General features: G+C 32.1%; 3 protein-coding genes across 5 annotated transcripts; 1 reads left to right on the top strand and 2 right to left on the bottom strand.

The window, feature by feature from the left end:
• Positions 1 to 1,819: 1,819 nt before the first annotated feature.
• On the top strand, positions 1,820 to 11,554 carry LOC111003920 (tyrosine-protein kinase Shark). 2 transcript variants are annotated; one of them, XM_022274678.2, is made up of 14 exons: positions 1,820 to 2,063; positions 2,623 to 2,719; positions 2,810 to 2,886; positions 2,969 to 3,177; positions 5,663 to 5,861; positions 6,284 to 6,424; positions 6,537 to 6,642; positions 7,130 to 7,359; positions 7,551 to 7,691; positions 8,524 to 8,833; positions 9,169 to 9,398; positions 9,802 to 10,001; positions 10,512 to 10,737; positions 11,189 to 11,554. In XM_022274678.2, the coding sequence occupies exons 1-14, from the start codon at positions 1,821 to 1,823 to the stop codon at positions 11,390 to 11,392; spliced, it is 2,613 nt and encodes an 870-aa protein (XP_022130370.2). In that variant the 5' UTR covers position 1,820; the 3' UTR covers positions 11,393 to 11,554. The 2 variants fall into 2 exon arrangements, with proteins under 2 accessions (XP_022130370.2, XP_022130371.2); XM_022274679.2 differs by lacking the exon at positions 1,820 to 2,063 and adding an exon at positions 2,353 to 2,543.
• Positions 11,555 to 12,815: 1,261 nt separating this feature from the next.
• LOC111003921 (leucine-rich repeat transmembrane neuronal protein 2) lies at positions 12,816 to 14,985 on the bottom strand. Its single transcript, XM_022274681.2, has 3 exons — positions 14,682 to 14,985; positions 14,037 to 14,276; positions 12,816 to 13,882 (listed from the first exon to the last, which is right to left on the bottom strand). Exons 1-3 carry the CDS (start codon positions 14,895 to 14,897, stop codon positions 13,109 to 13,111), a joined length of 1,230 nt encoding a protein of 409 aa, XP_022130373.2. The 5' UTR covers positions 14,898 to 14,985; the 3' UTR covers positions 12,816 to 13,108.
• A 1,051-nt stretch (positions 14,986 to 16,036) lies between these two features.
• LOC111003842 lies at positions 16,037 to 18,770 on the bottom strand. 2 transcript variants are annotated; one of them, XM_045630187.1, is made up of 6 exons: positions 18,718 to 18,770; positions 18,103 to 18,291; positions 17,861 to 17,978; positions 17,216 to 17,352; positions 16,966 to 17,070; positions 16,037 to 16,224 (listed from the first exon to the last, which is right to left on the bottom strand). In XM_045630187.1, the coding sequence occupies exons 1-6, from the start codon at positions 18,718 to 18,720 to the stop codon at positions 16,108 to 16,110; spliced, it is 669 nt and encodes a 222-aa protein (XP_045486143.1). In that variant the 5' UTR covers positions 18,721 to 18,770; the 3' UTR covers positions 16,037 to 16,107. The 2 variants fall into 2 exon arrangements, with proteins under 2 accessions (XP_045486143.1, XP_045486145.1); XM_045630189.1 differs by lacking the exon at positions 18,718 to 18,770 and adding an exon at positions 18,583 to 18,717.
• Between the last annotated feature and the right edge of the window lie 1,577 nt (positions 18,771 to 20,347).

Here is a 20,347-nt window from a genome sequence, read left to right as displayed (position 1 = left end):
CGGGGTGGTAGAAAGTGGTGACTCATGCGCACACAGGTCCAGGCTGCCTTGACGATTCATGTTACGAGGTAGCACAGGGCCGGAGTCTCCAATGTATACCAGGAGCAATATAAAAAAATATTTTAAATCTTAGTTTTTGGGAAACAATTAACCAATGCAGTCAGTATAATTAGGTAATGACTTAATGGTAGTTTAGTAGTTTTAAACTATACAGATTTATAAGCACTTATAATGTTTTTTATAATAGGTGGGACATTGTTAAAAATATGTTTTTATAGAGCAGAGGCTCACGGGACTTGCCCAATGTTAAGTTATAGCCCATGAACACTCACACTGCCAGAAGGGTCGCAAGTGCGGTGCCGGTCTAATTAGAATTGATTTTAACGCTTTTATCCTAAGTGAAATTGGTTCGGTATTATTTTTGTGGGCAGCTGCTTCTTTATAGTAGTGGAGCGTGGCCAAAACGGATTTAAAAACCACTAAAAAAATGAATATCTCTACCGTGATGCTGGACAATGAAAGACGCGGCAATCAAGAGCTAGTTTTGAGGTATGTATAGGAACGAGACAGGTTCCACACAAAATCGGGTTCTTAATTGCCTTCATTTTAATGATATAGTTACTGCTTAACTTCCTGAGACAAAAACCTTGTGACGTTCATGAAATAGCAATACTTAAATAAAATAAAATTCGGATGTATGTACGAATTTTTCACGAATTGTTGCCTAACATTTCAACAAAGCACTATATTGTATTAGAATATTTTGCCGTCCGCAAAAAAATAATATACGACGTTTATATGTTATTAACTGAGATGTGAATGCAGTACGTCATGTTGTCTGCGACTATAATCCTTAGTTTCTTTTGTTTAGAAGACTATTAGCTGTACTTCCGTGTAAGTATTAAACTAACCAAATGAGTCAACTTCATATAATTTTGTCAAATACCTAGGTATCCTTTCTTCGATATAACCGGTTATGGACTCCCGACCTAGTCCTCAACTATGCCCACTATTTTCTGTAAGACGACAGGTTTGCAGACGAAGAATGAAAGTAAATAAACACTGCATTCGTGAGGTAAACAAACCAGTTACTGGTTTTTACCTAACTCGATGTTGTTAGACAACCCATAGTACATTTATAACGAATACTTTCTAAATAAGTGTCTCTTGGAACGTTCAATTGAAGTATTTGTGCCATACGACCGCATTTTTTGTAACTAAAAATGTGAAAACTTTAAGCCGTACTTAGATCTCAGTTACCAATAAATTATGCCGATTACCTGCCACGTCATGTGATGATAGCAGAAGCACCCGTAAAACCTTCCCCTAAATGTTTTAATTTAATTTACAACCCTATTTATTCCATATAAAATATTTGATTTACAAACGTTTAACCTAAAATGATAATTGTAAAGCAGACTACAGTACACGTGCGAGTGTTTTACCCCATTTAAAACGGTAATAAACTGTTTAGGTATTACGCTATGTTTTTTTCTATTTGTAATACTATTTTATGTAATTCAATATATGCAAACTTCGTAAATTTTTAATAAAATAACTATCATTATATTGTGGTCATTGAAATTCCACAATATTTTAGCTACTTGGTTGGTTGCCACGAAGTAACGTGGATGGTAGCTTTTTCATCAATATAATGAGATGATTAAAAAAATATGATTTGTAATGATAAATTATTTATGGAAAACCTATATTTACTAAACACAATAACGATGTAGAGTTGTCAAAGAATGCGATTACTTATGGCATTGCTGAACTGAATCGAGTATACTGGTGATTCATTTCTCGGAATTGACCTTGCTATGAGTCATTCGCTAGAAGGCAGAGTTGGGGATACCGCGCCTGTCTGCCGGTTGCTTGCACAGGCACTCTGTAAAAATAATTCCTATTTATTAATCTTTAAGTTAATATTTTACTTTCGCAAAAAATGTGGGTTGGAAAAAAGAGAAGGAAAAATAAATAGTGGCAAATTCATTGATAATTTTTTGTGCTTTTCCCAGTTGGATATCATGATAACAACCATGACGTCATTTATATTATTGAAGGTAAGTAATCAACAGTTTATTATTTACTTGGTAAAAAAAATATTTTAGTATGAATTGTTTTTGAGTCTTTGTATTATTAATTAAGAAATAATAAAAAAGATTTTTATTTGACTACCGTAAGCGTTTGACATTTTGACGTTTACAAATCATAATATAATACGTTAAAAAGAAAAACAAGTGTTCAGATATTTTATCTCTTTCATTTTTCATTCAACGTTGCTCGCAGTGACAAGGAGAGTAGATATTATGAATTATTTCAGTAATAAATAGTATTACCAAACAAGAATTTAACAGGTTAGAAAGAAATAGAATTATGAAACGTAAAGAGTAATTCTGTAAATAAGTGTAATGAAGTGGCTAAAAACTATTAAATATGCAATAATACATGAGAATATACTACAAATGTACAACTAATTTAATTATTTTTGGTTTATTGTGTTGGACCTCGCGAGGCGATTTGATTTATCTTTGTTTTGTTAAGTAGGTATAAAATCATATCACTAGAATATTTTATACGGCGTTTATCAGCTGTGTAACAATAAATATAATTACTTTCCAGACGAACTCGTTTTTGTTGAGAATGAACAGGGAGGATAACGTGAACTGGTTTCATGGAAAGATATCTCGGGAAAATGCCGAGAAACTTCTCAAAGAAGGTGCTTATATTTTGAAAACAATTTTGTTAAAATATGTATATTTACAAACTAAAATTGGGATTGTTCATGATAAGTATGTTTACTTTCCAGAGGGTGAGGATGGTGTGTTTCTAGTTCGTGAGAGTAATACATCACATGGCGATTATGTATTATCAGTTTTGCATCAGGTTTGTTCATTTTCAGCTGTAATATTTAGTATACCAAATATTTTTGACATATCCATTATTAAATTTCTGATTAAAATTTAAGGGTGAGGTTGTACACTATCAAATACGTCGCCATGGAGAAGATGCTTTTTTTTCAATAGAGGAACATACCACAGTTCATGGATTAGATACACTAATACAGCATTACCGAGGTGACTCCAATGGACTAGTAACCCGTCTTTCAGTAGTATGTAAAGGCCAAGCTCCGCCACATGAATCTAGAACACAAGGAACTACCAACCTACTACACAGGTTAGTTAGACATGTGTTTTAATATTTATTATTACAAATTCTGTCTAGTTTACTCATGTAGCCATAAAACTTAATATAAGCTATAGCCTATTATTCACAATAAAAGTATGAAATGTTACGTTGGAATTTTATGTTCTTCAACAATTGGAATTCAAATCATGTATTAGCAATCAACACTAACATTAAATGAATCATATGAGACATGTGTTATGAAGAGACAATACAAATTAGTTATTGTTATCAAATTGTCAGTATACTTTTAACTGTCAATGTAAATAAAACTTACCATATTGAGGTTGCCTTAGAAAACAAAAGGAAATGGAGCATTTAAAAATCTATGTTTACTTATTTTTCTTGAAATGTTGAAATATTTTTTTTTCTATTTGAAATGTTTTTGTTAATACAGTTACAAGTCTAATAAGAATTTGAATTAGGAAGTCTCAATAAGGAATGCTTAACTCAAATTGACCTTAATTTCTCCATACACTTATGTATGTTGTCCTTATCAGTCTCATCAAAAAAATTGAAAATCTAATTGGTGTGCTTTATGATATTTTGTATTATAATTATTTATCTTATTGGATTTGAAGTAAATAAGTTATATTTCCTATTTCAAATACCTTCTTATCACATTTTAAATTGAATTGATTCTAGTAAAATTTACCTCATTTAAATATTTATCTTACATATTGATGAATTTATCAGTATATAAAATCTCTGATTTCTACAAGGCCATTGACCTGCCATTTTTGCTTGCAACACACTGTAAACAGTGACAAGTTTATTGTTGATTTCCTGCTCAGTGCAGTGTTCAATATGATCATACAATAAATATTGAGAGAAGGACACTCATACTTGTACACAAATAGCTCTGACATTTATCACTGGCTCTTCACTTTAATCATATTAACGCAAGGGCTTTTAGGATTGATAAATCACTGGCTTAAATAATTTTTAATACATTATTTCAGACATTAATTTATTGGACAATTTTTATATTCTGAGCACTACGCTAACATCAAGTTCATGACCTGATAATATTTTAAAATGTCTTATTTCTTCCATTTTGTTTTATTAGCAAGTGGGTAGAAATAAGTTATACTTAGGAGTAGAGCCTTTATTACCAATTATTGTTGGTAGCTAACACTAACAGTAGTATTCTAGTATAATAAATAAAATGTCTATAGAAAAACTCCTGTAACTAAGTAATCTCTAAAAAGTGTCTATAACTGTCTTAATATTACCTGTTTATAATCCGTTCACCAGAAAACGATATATAAACTTAATGTAACTGCCCTTGGCATTATAAATTAATATTCACATAGATGATGCCTAAACCTTTTAATATATACAAATTACACCTCCTCAGTAATGTCTGGTTTTTAATAATGTACACAAAAATCTATCAATTAGGAGAGTTGTAATGAGTCATTATGATAAACATTGATTCACCATCGTCAAACAGATGTATAGCCAAACTGTTGCTGGTTGCTATGATGACAACATTCTTAAGATATGACCGATGTGTACACAATGAGCTAATTACAAATATTAAAACAGAACCAATTGTTTTTTTGATATTATTTATTTAAACAAACTCGGTTTATTGGTAAGAGGTTTTAATAGATACTCGTAACAATTATTATTTTACGTGGGTTTTATTAACTCCACATATAAAAGTGATAAATAGGAAATGATCTGTTATAGAATTTCAGTAATTAATGGAAATTTATACCCTAAAAATCATTTATTCATATTTATATAAGACGACTAGTTTACACACGGACTACATTCGTTCAATATTATTTTAATCGTATGACGCAGATTTTAACCTTGATCTACTAAATTACTTTTAAATATAAGTGAGGGTCGTTTGTATTAAAATAATTGCAAATCATCAAATTAATAGGAAAGTATGTAGAGTATACACTAGGCTGGAACTCTCTTGTTTTGGAGGCCAAGACACGTTTTTAGTAGCAGAGCCAGAGGAGATAGGGTGTAGTGAGATAATAATGAATAACAAAAAATATTTGTTATCTTCGATCGATAGATCGATAGATTCATCAGTATAACAGTCTACTATGAATACATAAATTGACAGCATTTTATAGCATTACAAGTGACCCGCCCCAGCTTCGCACGGGTGCAATGCTGATGAAAAGCAGGTTTTTATTATGTATTGTTATTTCCGTCGCTGGAAAGCTCCGATAATATACGCGTTCGATCGCTGCTAAATAAGCTGTAATGGGTTGTATAGATCTATATTAAATGAACAATGTATTCAAGGTATTTAATTGGTTAAGGTTTAATGCTGTATTGGTTAAAATCGCTTCGAAAATTAGCCATTATTTGTCGTAAAAAGTAAATGACAAAAAAATTTATTGTGGTTTATCCATAAGAGATAGATATATACCATCACGGAATTTTCGTTATAAAAAGTTTGACGTTAAATAGAATGACATAGATTCACTGTAAATTGTTTCAGGGCGACGGACGCTGGGGAATTAAACGTGGTATCACAGTTACTAGCTTGCGGTTACCGCAATAGAGATGCAAAGAATCAAGATGGGCAGACCGCTGTTCATATCGCTGCGAGATCTGGAAGGGACAAAATTCTAATGAAGCTTATTGAGAGTGGCGCCACAGTTAATGTACGGGATTCGTTTGGATTCACACCGCTACATGTGAGTCTGTGCAATGAGAAACCTTAAATATCACTGCCTTTTGTGCCTCTTCATAGTCAAGCCTGAGTATTTCGTTGACAGAATGTAGGTATTTAAATTAAATATTTCATACACAACGCCGTCAAATACCGAAAAGATAATCGTCATAGTTGTGTTTTGTTTCCAAAACCATCGTGCTTCGAGGAAAGCTTCGTAGGAAGACCATCTCGGAAACTGCTATAATCCTTTATCAATTGCTTTAATGACGTAGTTAATGTTAATGGGGCAATGAAGAAATCCTTCTAATTAGCCGCGATTGAAATGGTTGGGAACCAGACCGAAAGAGACCCTGTTTTTACCGAGATTTCCATGCAAAATAATCGCAAGTGGGAGCACAAAATATGTATTTTTATTTATTAATAAGAATATTGTTGTTATTTCAGTACACTTGCCAAAATAACTTGCCGAGTACAACGGAACTGCTGATAACGTATGGAAACGCCAATTATCAGATGCGGCACGCGCCAACAGGAAAAGTCCCACTTCATGACGCCGCGCAGAGAGGAAATATTGAATGTGTAAAGGTAAAAAAAATATTACACATGGAACAGTTTATTTATACCATAGAAGTGATTTGATTGTAGAAGCTTTAAATATATTTTTTTTATGTTTGTCAATGAATATTTTCTGTTGCAGGTTTTATTAAAACTTAAGGCTCCAGCCCATCCAAGGACCTTAGCTAAGGAAACTCCAGCTCAATTAGCCAAGCAGTATGGTCACACAGATTGTTATCAATTGCTCAGTAAGTTTCCCTTACGTATAAAATACAGTTTCTCCATAAAAACGCGACAAAAAGCTCTAGAGCGGGTTTTCGTATCACCATAGATAGTGGTTTCTGATGTAGTTTTAAGTGTATAATAATTTCGAATTTATATAAATTAACTGAAATATAACGATTAGTATTAAACAAATCCCAATAAATTTTGTTAAAATACCTACGGATGAAACTCCTGACGTAAGGTAGTTTATAATATTTTATCTGGAAACAGTTAAAAAAGCCATTATGACCATTATAGAGTTCAGTCCTTACAGTTATAAATTATAATTTCTAGAGAATATATAAACTCTTGATGTGATTCAATAAATAGTTAATAATACCAATGGTTTTTAATTTATTTAAAGTAAACATCGAATAATAAACAAAGAATATCTTAATAATAATAGTGAAGAATCAATTTGCTTTTCAAACTTCATTTAGACAAGTGGACCGTAGAAATATAATTTTGCAGAAAACTACAAGACGGAGAATCCAAATACGTGTAGAAGTCAATGGTACCATGGTACATTGAACAGAGAAGAGGCAGTGAAAACCTTAGAGGACTATTGCAAACAGAACGGTTTGAGAGACAAGGCGACGGATGGCGTATACCTCGTACGTTACAGCGAGCGACATACGGGCGCGTACGTTTTAACCATGCTCAGCGAAAATACGCCATATAACTTCATTATTAGGAAAGAGGTAATTATATTATTTCTTTTAAATATGTAAAACGTTTTTAATGTTTTATTTGATATGTATATATTTGAGATCTTTTACTATAAATTTTAATCAAACAAAAATTCAAAAAATAATGTGCCTAGCTTGCTTAGTTTTATTTAAAATTTGGAATAAAATTAAAAATATTGCTCTCATATACTGTAAATTTTCAGAACGAATGGTTATTCATTGATAATGGGCCGTATTTGGAGTCATTAGAGCGATTAATAGAGCATTATACCAGTGTCCTAGATGGACTCCCTACGAAGCTCAGCGTGCCAGTACCGCCTAAACCCAAACCGCCGTTACCTGAGGTAAAGACAATTAATCATTTATCAAAGTAACGTGAGGCTGGTATTTTCCTAAAAATATCTTTCAATTATATTTTAAGAACAGCAAAATACCGCAAAACGTTTAAATTTATCGGTGTTTCTGAAATTTAATTTAATAAATTTGATCTATTATTCAATTCGTATATTCGCTCATTCAAAGATTGGAGAAACGAGGTTTCCCAGGTCAGTTAGTCAAAAAATAATTAAAGGCTAATATTTGCCAAAAAATATACTTATATATTAATAATCAATAACTGAATTAAATCATTGGTTCATTTCAATTACGTTTGATTCCACAATTCTATTACCAGTATTGCCTAGTATAAATTACCAAAAAACACTATTTTACATTTTGCTAATTATTAATAATAATTGTACACATCATGTTATAAATGTACTACCTAGATTCTAGAAGATAAAAACGCTTGGCAATAGTTCTAATTATATTGTTATAATTTGTTTTATTATTTTGTTGTATGTACGTAATGTAAATGTGGTAAATAACAGGACAGATTTGTTTTCTATTTTTTACTTATGTAACTTTAATGACGTTTTGTTTTATGTCATTTTCCTTTGAATAATTGTAATGTAGAGGGAGGGTAAAACTTGCTGAGTTTCTTGCCCGTTCTTCTCAGAACAAGGCCTCCTGGTAGTTTTGTAAACAGATGGCGTAGTTTTTTGCTCTTTCGGGAATTTTGTAAACGTTTTTGACGGTCATAAGCATGCCCTAAGACTAATCTAAACTGAATAAACGAATTTTGATTTGATTGACTAATTATGTATACACTTTAAATCCTTTTGTTTTCGGTTTCAGTTTTCAACAATGCCACGTACGAAGAAACATTCGGCGTGTCGAGTCAATTCAAACCAGTCATTATCTTTAGTGAAAAACGATATATTGAACGACAACAAACCAACTTCGCCTAACAATAACAACGCATTTGAATTGTTAACGAGAAATCTCTCGTTTTCTTCGGACTTTAATAACGATTCTCTTAACAATAACGAAGATCTGGATGGCGACACTTATCAAGTACCTGTGAATAACAGCGCTGTGACGTCTTTGGCTGAAAATTATAATGAAATAGCCATTAATTCTGATGGTCAGCTATCTACACTGCAAGGTAAAAATTAGTAGATTTTTAGCTGATACAAAAAATCCTGTGTTTTTTGAAAATATTTTAAACCAATTTCTGACTTTGAAACCGATTAAAATGAGTATAGCAAAAATTGCCGAGAGTTTAGCCACTCAACTTGGTCATTATAAACATGTAAGAAAAAAAAAGAAATCTATCTGTTTCAAGATCTTTTTCTTTTCTTAATAGGTTCTGATCACCTACTTGAGTTGATCAGTCTTCTGTGCCTGACACACGCCATCTTATTTTTTGGGTCTAAGGCATCCAGGTTTCCTCCCGATATTTTCCTCCGTAAAAATACTATAAAATTTGTGTCTTTATAGAATTTGTACCATTCACGGAATTAACTCTTGGCGCGGTTTTGGGGGAAGGTGAATTTGGTTCCGTATTACGAGCGGTGTATTCGCCACTCGATGCGCCCGCGCAGCAAGTCGCAGTAAAGACCTTGCATGTGCAGCATACGGACTCGAATAAGAGGGAGTTTCTCGCCGAGGCGAAGCTCATGATGACACTACGTCACCGATGTATCGTACGACTTATTGGCGTCTCACTGGTTAGTATGAAAAAAATTTTAAATCGATAAACTTATCATAAATAACTTATAATAAATAAATTATCTTTGTATTCTATATTAAAATGCATATCGAATACAAAGATAATTTATTTATTACAGTTTGTATATATATACAATATATACAAGTCTGATTTTGATAAATTAAAGCGTTCACAAATGTTTTGAAATCATAGACAAGCCGAGGTAGACAAGTTGAATCTGTGGTCCAACGAACAGAACTTAGTAAAGTAGTTATAAGGCAGGCCATAAGCTAAGTAGCATAATAGCAATCTTTGTTTTCCAATATGAAATAACCTTTAGTTAACCGGAATTTATTATTGTCTATTACTCAAACGAAAGAGAAATAGTTTTTGTTTCTATATCTTAAACTTATACTTAACAGGGTCCGCCACTAGCGATGGTGCAAGAGTTGGTACCTCTAGGGTCTCTCCTGGAGTACCTCATCCGTCATCCTGAGAAGGTGTCCCCAGGGTATGAGCTGAGGCTATGGGCTTGCCAGGTGGCCGCTGGGATGCGGTACCTCGAACAAAAGCGATTTGTGCATAGAGACCTTGCAGCAAGGAATATATTGCTTGCCAGCAGGTAATTTTATATACTAAAGAATACCTATACTCTGATTTTTGATTCCGTAGAATTCTGACAGCTATCATTTTTTGACATGTCAGAGATGACAAACCTTTTTGACCGGGCAGATTTTTCAATTTCAATACAAGTCTGAACAGTCATGTTATGTGCGGTGCTCCATATGAAAGGTTCTACGGCGAGTTATAATTATGTCCCTTTTCATTACAAACAGTAAAACACAAAACACAAAATTGGTCACTTAAGTATTTACCTTAATATTTAGTCACCCTTTGCACAAACACTTCTATAAAACAGTTTATATTGCAATGTTGCTTCATCATGCGGAGGTTTCGAAATCTTAAAGGTTGATTGAATTGTGTTTGTTTGAGAAATGTTTAAATAAATTAAATTCAGAACTAGAATTTGCTATACATTCCTATAAGTAGTAGTAGGGAACATAGTTTGGTTAAACAATAAATAAACAAATTAAAATAATAAATAACCACTTCAATATTTGGCTTATTCCAGGCACCAAGCCAAGATTAGTGATTTCGGCCTATCGCGTGCACTATCCGCGGACAGTTCATACTACAAAGCCAGTAGGGGTGGCAAATGGCCGATAAAGTGGTATGCGCCGGAGTCGTACAACTATGGCACCTTCAGTCACGCGAGTGACGTTTGGAGCTATGGGGTCACTTTGTGGGAGATGTTCTCTTACGGGAACCAGCCATACGGAGATATGCGAGGAACTGAGGTGAGGCAATTTTTTTCTTTCGAACAGGGGCAAACGGAGGCTCATATGATTCTTTATAAAGGGGCCTACACAATTTTTAAAAGACCGGCAACGCACTCGCGAGCGTTCTGGCATTGTGTTTCCATGGGCGGCGATATCACTAACCATCAGATGAGCCTCCTGTCTGTTCTATAATTATTTAAAAAAAAATTGTCAATATGTTAATTAACACATACCAATATTCATTAAAACTAAAATCACGATCACGTGGTATACTCGTTCATCTCTTTCTTTTTGTTTAGTTTTACGCTATAAAGGAGAGAGATGATAGAGGTGCTGATAAATGCAATTCAGTATATTCTAGAAGTTAATGTAATTCATGTATATATTTAATTTAAAGTACTTTTATATAACATATTTGCATAGTCAAAGTGTCAAATTCATTAATGTGTTATAAATTAATCACTTTCAGGTAATTCAACTCGTCGAAAGCGGTGAACGCCTCTCTCGTCCCGATAACTGCCCAGACGAGATCTATCAAGTAATGTTAGACTGTTGGGCTTATACGCCCGACATCAGGCCCACATTTGGCAAACTCGTCGACGTCTTTTCCCACCACCCTGATTACGTCAACATCAGCCAGATTGCACTCGAGAACGATGACGTCACCGTCTGACAGCGGGCGAATGTCGCGCCCACAGAGTATAGACAGAGTGCAATGTGGGTGTTGGGTTTCGTACGTCGGGTGGCTGTGTGTTTCTGTATTGGCGGGTTTGATGATGTGGCCTATGTTTGATACCAATGACGTCACTGTCGAAAGCGCCATTTTTACTCAGTAGAAAAAATTATGGGTGTTTAACCATTATTAATTTTTAATATCTGACTCGCTATAGGAACCTTAAAAATGACTTTATGATAAATAATGATTATTATATGATTATGGCCTAGGCTAGATGACGTCCTAAATGTAGGTGAATAAAAATAGAAATCTCAACTAGTATTACAAGTATGGTAAGGTGTGATTATATGTGCCTGAATGTTAACGTAAATAGTAAAATTAATGTACAAAATCTAGTTTATGGACTTCCAGTTAAATATCAATTGAGTTGGCAATTAGCTAATCGAATCCCGTATACAAATTTTATACTAATGTTAGTATGCATTTTTGATGATTATTGCTTTTATAAATGAATTTAGGTGCATATTAAATATTCGTGCTTTTCACGCGTTTTACGAATACGTAAAAAAATACAATGCTTTTATAGTAATTTAAGTGAAACCATTTGATACAATGTGTACATTCCTTCTTCGGGTAGTTTATAGATAATTATTTTATTATATGACTAATATATTTAATAAATATAAGTATAAATACCTTTTAGGATAAAATGCCATAAAACTATATGTATTGCCGTGTTGGTTGTGTTTTGTTTATGTACAAAATTTTAATCGTAGTTACCTAAATTTTCTGTTATTAAAGAATTTATATTAAATTCTATTGTACGAGTCTGATTTAGTATAACATATTATTTTTAATTATTTTAACAGATTATATCGTAATTTTTGTTGAAATGTGATAAACGGTATTTATGACGAATAAAATGAATTCCATATTTCTGTGTTTTATTAGTGAGTTAATAAGTAAAGAGCCCTATAATAATAATTTATAATTCGTTTAGTGTCCTTATAGTTTCGATTTTAGATATAAATCAAGGATTATTGTTCCTTACTTTTATTCTATAATTTAGTTGGTTTGATATTAAACACTCAAATTATTGTCATTCAAACTATGCTTAGTAATGGGATATGGGACAAAACAACTTCAAGTGATTGTTTTCCATATCTATGAGTGAACCCTTTTTGTAACCTAAAAATAGTAGACTGAGTGAGAATGCAAAACGAAACAATTGTGCGCTCGGTTAGAGTGTGATGGGTCAACAGCATCTCTAGTGCAATAGACGTTGATACGTCTTTTTGATGTTGATACGATATTTTAATTTTTATTTCTGTCCGTTATGGGTATTTTTATATTCTCAACAGTTTTTGATTGTGTATAAAATATGACTTTTCTAATGGAGGTCATAGTACAAATAGACATAAAAATAAAATACAGTTGTAATGACACCTTAAGTATTGGGGTACAATCAGGATGATGCCCTAAATCGGGCTAACAAAGTTATACCGACAGCTAAGCCGGAAACTGTTAGAAGATCCTCTCTAGGTTGGCGAAAGACTACCTACACCTCCACTCAGTATAATCGACAAACGAGAAACATACGTCATATTGTAAAAATTCCATTATTTATTGCGTTTCTCTTAAATCTCTAAATTATTAGTATATTTTAAATTTATACACTTTTTATATTAACAAGTCAATAGATGTTTATAAAAACTATCCTGACAGACGACATTCATTATACGGTGGAGGTGGAGTTTCTGAGCGCTCCTCATTAGAATTACCCTCTCTTCCCCTAGTTGGATGCGAATTAAAGGGTGCACTAGGAACTGGTAATACTTGTCTTCTATATATGGGAGGAGTTTCCATGTTTGTGTGAACGACAGCATTCCATAATAAATGGTTCCTCATATCCCCTTCCCGTCGAACTCTGCGTCGATCTCGTCTTGATTCTGGGCGGCGACATCTCAATTGACCATAAGCACAAACACGACGCAGCCACATGTATGTCGCTATAATACCTATCGCCAGTCCTACTTCCAGCCCAATGACAAATGCTTGAAGAGCCGAGAAGTTTCTATCAAACTTCTGGAAAGGCGTCAAAGGCTTTGTTTCATTGCAAATACTCACATCAATTGTCGTATTATTGTTCGCTGTAAGATTCCATATTTCGCCGATATCTACTGGTTTTCTCTCAATATGAACCATAGACATCATCTTTTCAGACATATTAGGTAATCTCTTCTTGCAAAACTTATCGTATGCTATTCCACGGGAAACGATCCATGTTTCGACGGCAATGAAATTTGCATTGCACTGCCAATAATCGTTCCTTAATTCTAGTCTGTTTAGTTTTCTTAAAGGTCGTAAAACATCTAAACTTATGGTGACCAAATAATTTTCACTTATATCTAACTTCTTAAGATTGGGCAGCCTCGTAAATAGACGATCTGGTAAAGACTTTATTCGACAGCTATTGAGATTAAGGACCTGAAAATAAATCTTTCGTTGTAAATAGAATTACTTACTACAAAATAATTAAAAAAAAGTTTTAAAAAGCTGTTTCGTTCTTACAAGGAAAAATGGGTTTGTACCATACTATATGGATCCCCCGGTAATAAAACTAGTACTATAAAAATCGTACCTGTAATTTATTGTGCATAATTAAGGGTTCGTTTTTCAACGTCTCCAAGATATTAGACGATAAGTCGAGTATACCCAACTGAGGTGTATGCCAGAATATATCAGAAGGAAAGTATCTTATTCGATTGTTACTCAGGTTTAAATCTACAAGCTGATCTAGCCCGGAGAATGCGTGTAGACCAATCCAAAATATCTGATTGTAAGACAGGTCTAAAACTTGAATGGACGTATATCCCAGCTCCTGAAACCATTATGTCTAATTATATTTTACACACACGTGAATTGCAGTTACATTTATTATAAGGGGTTAAAATTCTTTAATAATTTAAGTAGGAAGGTCTTTATTCAATATAAGATGTATTCATATTTGAGGATAATAATTTGTTATCTTAAGTTTATCAACGTATTAGGTATCTTGTTGTACAAGAGAAACATATTTATGGTAAAACATTGTTTCTATTTTAAGTACATAATGAATTGATTAGTAATTTACTCGATGTCTGTGTGTTCAGTACAGTACGTAAATATACATATTTATTAACAGTTACATTACATTTTCCTTGTTATTGATACGTATGACTGACTCCTTACTATGATGATAAAATTGAATATTCATTGTTACCCTACTTTCTGTACTTAGTCTTACCTTAAAACAAAAATTATCCAGTTCACTAATAACATTGCGACTCAGGCTATAAACTTGCACTTGTTTTGGCACACCCACTGCAACACTTACAATATTTTGATCGACACAACTTGCTCTGTTTAACCCATTTTCTGTATCACAATCACATTGTTTTGGACATAAAACACACAAAGTACTATCCAATGATAAAATTACAAAAAATAACAACATCAACATTTTGATGCGTCTTTAAGCAGTGCATTATAAAATGGTTATGGTCTCAAATTGCAGTGACGCCTACATACGTAAAGTAGAACACTGTGCAAACTGATAAGTATTGTTGTGATTAGATAAACGTAATCATGATATGCTTGTATTGGCCAGTTTTATAAATAATAAATACCAATTATTTGGAAGAAAAAAAAAAGTAAAACTTCTCTTTAATCTCATATAAAAATAATTGCACACGTTTTAAGATTACAACATAAAATAAATTTTAGTGAAAAAATAAAGTACCTACCTACAGTACATTTACTACAGTTTAATTTTAAAACATTTTAATAGTACTTTTACATTCGGAAGATCAAATAAATAGGAGAAATCCGTCATCTGGCTTATGTTAGAAAATTCCTTAAACTTAAAAATGTTTTTATTGACTGAGTTAGTGTAGTTAAAACCTTCGTATTTGTTTCACAATCGCACCAATTGTTGAGATTCTGTTAAAGAAAGGATTTATTACAAGTCCATAATCCATACGTATGATCATTTTAAAATGCTTTTGATGGAATATTACATAATTAAAATAATTATGTATATGTGATGGGTATTAAAAAAAAATTGTTAGTTGTAAATACAATTTTAGGTCGCCATAGCAGACCCTTTTGATTTTATCGGATATATTATATTTGGCGGCCACAAATATACTCATTAAGTATATACTTACGTATTTATATAAATACTAGTAGCAATATATTATTATTACAAGTACATAGTCGGTACGTATTCCATTCTACATATGTAATTAAAAGAATGTACGTAATATTATAATTATATTTTTTCTGACTTCGTTGTGCATTATATTTATTTATTTATTAGTATTAGATTATTTGCTAAGAGAGTGAAAGATATCAAAAGGGGTTTGAAAAGCTATTTAGAAAACGAAGAAAATCTTTAAATCAATATCTAATAAGTGAATAATAAAAGAATATAGGTATATTTTATTATTAATGAACATTTTTCTACTTTATTAACATTTTGAGTGCTTTTCAGCAGGCAGTGGTCAGAGAAATTCTCTTTCATTTAAATGTGAGGTTTAGTTAGAAATACTTTTATTATAAATCTAATCCACATGGATAATATAATAAAATGCAATATACTTGTATGGCAAACTTCTTTATTTATAATAACAACTTAACTAAATAATATAGGGTTGTATCTATTATGTGAGTTAGGGGGGGTAACACCTCTTCATGGTATAGTCTATGCTCATAATGGCGTTTCTAACATCATACAGTGAGCCACTCAATCCATCAAATACTATTGCTAATTTGTCAACTGCCAGAGCCTGTAACAAATAATGTACTTTTTTATTTTTTAAAAGTATAGTTTAAATCATACATGGACATGGAAATTTTGTAATGGTTTATCTATACCTGTGACTTTACTAGACAGTTAAATTACATATTTATTTATTTACACTTTGTTACCTTATACAAAAACATACATAAAAATAAGTGATTAGGCAACGGGCGGCCTTATCGCTAACAAGCGATTTCTTCCAAGCAACACTACTATGGAAAAAATTTTTTTACAAAAATGTAAAAGCTAATCTTTGGGTTAATGAGTCACAATTGGCAGGCAGATGATAAATGCTCAAAAAGATTTTTATACAAATTTAAAGACTGAGCTTGTCTGATGTCAAGGGGTAATGAGTGCCAAATCAGTACTTTGCACAGTAAAGTACTGAAGTAAAGGAGTGATAGAATTCAGTTTTATGAGCACCCTTCAAGAAATAGCTAAATAAACCAGCCTCTTACCTACTTATTATAAAATTCTACCTAAATCTGTACATATATCAATAAAAATAAAAATATCTTATGCATATTAATTATATTTATCTTAGGTTTGCTCTAATTGCTTGCTTCATTAACAATATACAAAAAAAACACATATTATTTTATAAACATGCTGCAAAACTTTTGTTTTGATTAAAATCAAAAGATTATGTTTCAAACACAAGCAAGATTCTGAGTAGAGATTTAAAAAGTTTATATCTATTTAAAAATATCACATTAGATTATCCAACCTGTCTTAAGGATGCTTCTGCAATTTGTTCCATTGCTTCAGATTTTTTTAATGCCTCTTGACCTATATAAGTAAGAGCTGCTGCCTGTTTTCCCATTGCATCAATCTGAAAGAAAAATGTATCATTCAGAATTATAATTTGCAATAGCTTTGGTTAACAAAAGTAACATAATACTTTCCAATTTCAATTTTGTACATGTATTTATTGCCATAGTTCAGCACTTATTTTTAGTGAAATATATTTATCATACCATATTACTCATTAGGTTCCAACTTTTTTCTTCAAAATTATTAGTAATCATTCCATCATTATTGGGAACCTCATATACATCATCAACAGACTTGTCTTCTTTATTACACAGCTTGTTTATTATAACTTTATTATTTCCTATAACAATCCTTATATTATTAAGTTATGAAATAAGCAATAATTTTTATAAAAGTACAGCAACAACTTTTTAAGCACCTTCAAAGTTTTATTTGTAAATAAAGAATTATTCAATTTTCGTAAGATGCTTAAATGTAGTCACTGACAATAAAGCGTTCAAAGAGACTAATAATTCAAATATTAAATGGTTTTTCGTTTATTGCAAGCCAATTAGCCATTTTACATTTGGGCTGTCTTTAAGCCAAATTATTTATCACATTTATCAGAAGCACAGATTTTATTAACCAACGCTAAAATAAACCAAAGTTATTATTGAGACATTTTTTTAATGTTTAAAGATTTGTCCTTTTGAATTTTGTTAGTAAAATCAATATACTTCAACAAAGAAAACAAGAACAGACATATCACAGGTACCTTGTTGTACTAATTATAATATAAAAGTGTATTAGTAATTAATTTTTCCCAAAAAGGTCAGATTGTTGTCAGTTTAGAATCCATATAAACTCACTTTTGGTTTGATGTAATTTTATTATCCTCTTATCAATTGATGTAAGGATTAGATGTTCTTTTCCTTGCTTTATTAATCTGCTTTTTACTAGAACATTTCTTCTTTTATCTTGCCAAAACTTCAACAAATAGGAAAAATAAATTTTAATACAAAGATCCACAATAACATTCAAGAGTTATTCATTCAAATTAATATATTATATATTTAACTATAAGTTATCTAATGTACAACAATAAGAATACCTTCATCCAGGCACTAGTACTTTTACGAGCCCCATCAATCGAATTTACAATTTTAGTTAGCTCTTCCCACAGTTTTCTAATTCTATGAAACCCTGCATTTCCATTTCTCAGTTCCTTCCAAGCCATTTCTGGATGCTTTTCTACAAAACTGAGCACTGTTTTTACTTGTGCTGGCGATGGCCGTAATCTCTAAAAATTTTAATTAATGTTATGTACATTCTTAACAATTTAAGTGAAAGTTTACTCTATAATTTATATTCATGTGTTGTGACAATATCTGCTAGGTATTTAGTAACTCGATAGGCTTTAAAATATTTTACTATATATATACATTTTTGTTCGCACAAATTTTACTGTTTATATTGAAAGAGCTTGCGGTTTGAAATTGCCGCACATTGAAAATATTTATACCAGCGTGTTACGCCACAAATGGCATTTTGATAACTTTATAAGATTTCAATATGTATGCATTGAACATACCTTAAATACTCCTTAATTATATTTCAATACCAACTCAACAAGTGTGTTTTTTTACGAACAAGAAGTGTCACCTAGCTCGTGCGGCAAAAATTTACAAAATGCTATCGCAATTAATGGATACCAATAGCAACTCACCATTTTTAAATCTTTAAAATGATTAATTAATGATTGAAAAAATAAAACACCGTTCAACAGTCTTGTAAATAATAGAAATTGAATTGATTTTTTTTACACAACAAAAAACTTGAATTACTTTTTTTTTACGCCCAGGGGGTCTAGTCAAGACGACTTAACAGTAGTGTATGTAGAAAGTCGAAAACTAATTTTGTATGAAACTGACAGCTCATGTCGACAGTTGGTAGCCTAAGGCTCTAAGCCCAAAAAGCGTTCGATCACGGTTTTTGGTAGTCAACGGCCAATTAATGTTTCGGCAGTGTAGAAAAAACAGCGTTTATCCGCCATGTTTTTGCGTGATTTCAAAAGCTGCTGTTTGCAATAATTCAATACAGCTATCCCCATCTTAAATAGCTAAAGTTTCAAAAAACGTTATCAAAATGTCAAAAATGTTAATATTTTTGACGTTCTTAGAATTTTTTTTTGTTAAAATTTTCAGTTATGAATGATTTTAATTTTATCTAGCTTCTTTAAACTAACTCTTATAATTATAATGTTTTAAACTAGACTTAATATTTTCAAGTTCAGAGTTTTAGTTTTTAATGAATCAATGCGGGAATAAAATCATAGACGCAGATAAATATCAATAATGTCAGCAAATTAGTACATAATTTATTACTTCTACTGCAAAGTAGTTTCCTGAAGACTGCAATTCAAACATATTATTAATATTGGATATTTTATTGATACTTACATTGCATGTAAGTTACTGAAATTGTTCTTTAATTTTCAAAACACATTATGTGACTTGTATGATAAAGGTAATTGTTTCTTGTAAACATTATTGACCATTTCATATTGCTTACATTATCTAGGAACTATTTCTATTGTTTCTTCAAAGCGGTACCACAATAGGTTGCTTCTTCATTTTGTAGATTAGTTGTGAAGTCAAATCCTAAAAATATAAAGTATTAGTGCTACTAATTATTGTATACCGCGATTATGCAGGTTCAAAATATTTTATTTCTTCATAATGTTACGAAGACGGGTCAACTGCAATGTTTTTAGATTTTTCCACTACTTAGAGAACTTTTCAGCAGGCTGAAATATGATTTATGACCGTTTCAGGAGAGGGTCAATCACATATTAGAAAATCGAAATTTACATAATGTTGCCGTAGTTTTCAGGAGGCTGAAACATTTTTTCAGTCGGTTTCAGAACACGTATAGATGAATGGTACACAGCAGACCATTTTCAGGCGTTTTCAGGCGTTTTCAGGCGTTTTCAGGCCTGGTTATAACCCTTTGATGAAGGAATATTCTAGAACGAATTTTCAAGGTGTGGGACAAGCACTGATACGCGAAAGAGAGAAAAGATAAGAACCTTCTCGAAGCTAGACCGAGATTTCTAGAACGCCGTACGACAAGCACGTAGCAATGTGCGAAAGAGATAGCAAGTACGCGCGTTCTAGAATTAGGCGATCGCTACTCAGTAGCGCTCCCGCCTAGAAAGTTCTCGTAAACATCGGAAACATCGTTCGAGATTCTTCCCAGGGATATATAAGCGAGCCAAAACGCGATCACTCAGTTCAGTTTTGAATGCGATTCCAAGCGATAAACACCGAAGAGAAAAAGTGCGAATAAGTGCGAAC

Source organism: Pieris rapae, chromosome 1, assembly GCF_905147795.1.
Source record: "Pieris rapae chromosome 1, ilPieRapa1.1, whole genome shotgun sequence".
Classification (NCBI taxonomy): domain Eukaryota; kingdom Metazoa; phylum Arthropoda; class Insecta; order Lepidoptera; family Pieridae; genus Pieris; species Pieris rapae.
Note: the sequence above shows the minus strand (reverse complement) of the source record. Positions and strands in the feature narration are given on the sequence as shown.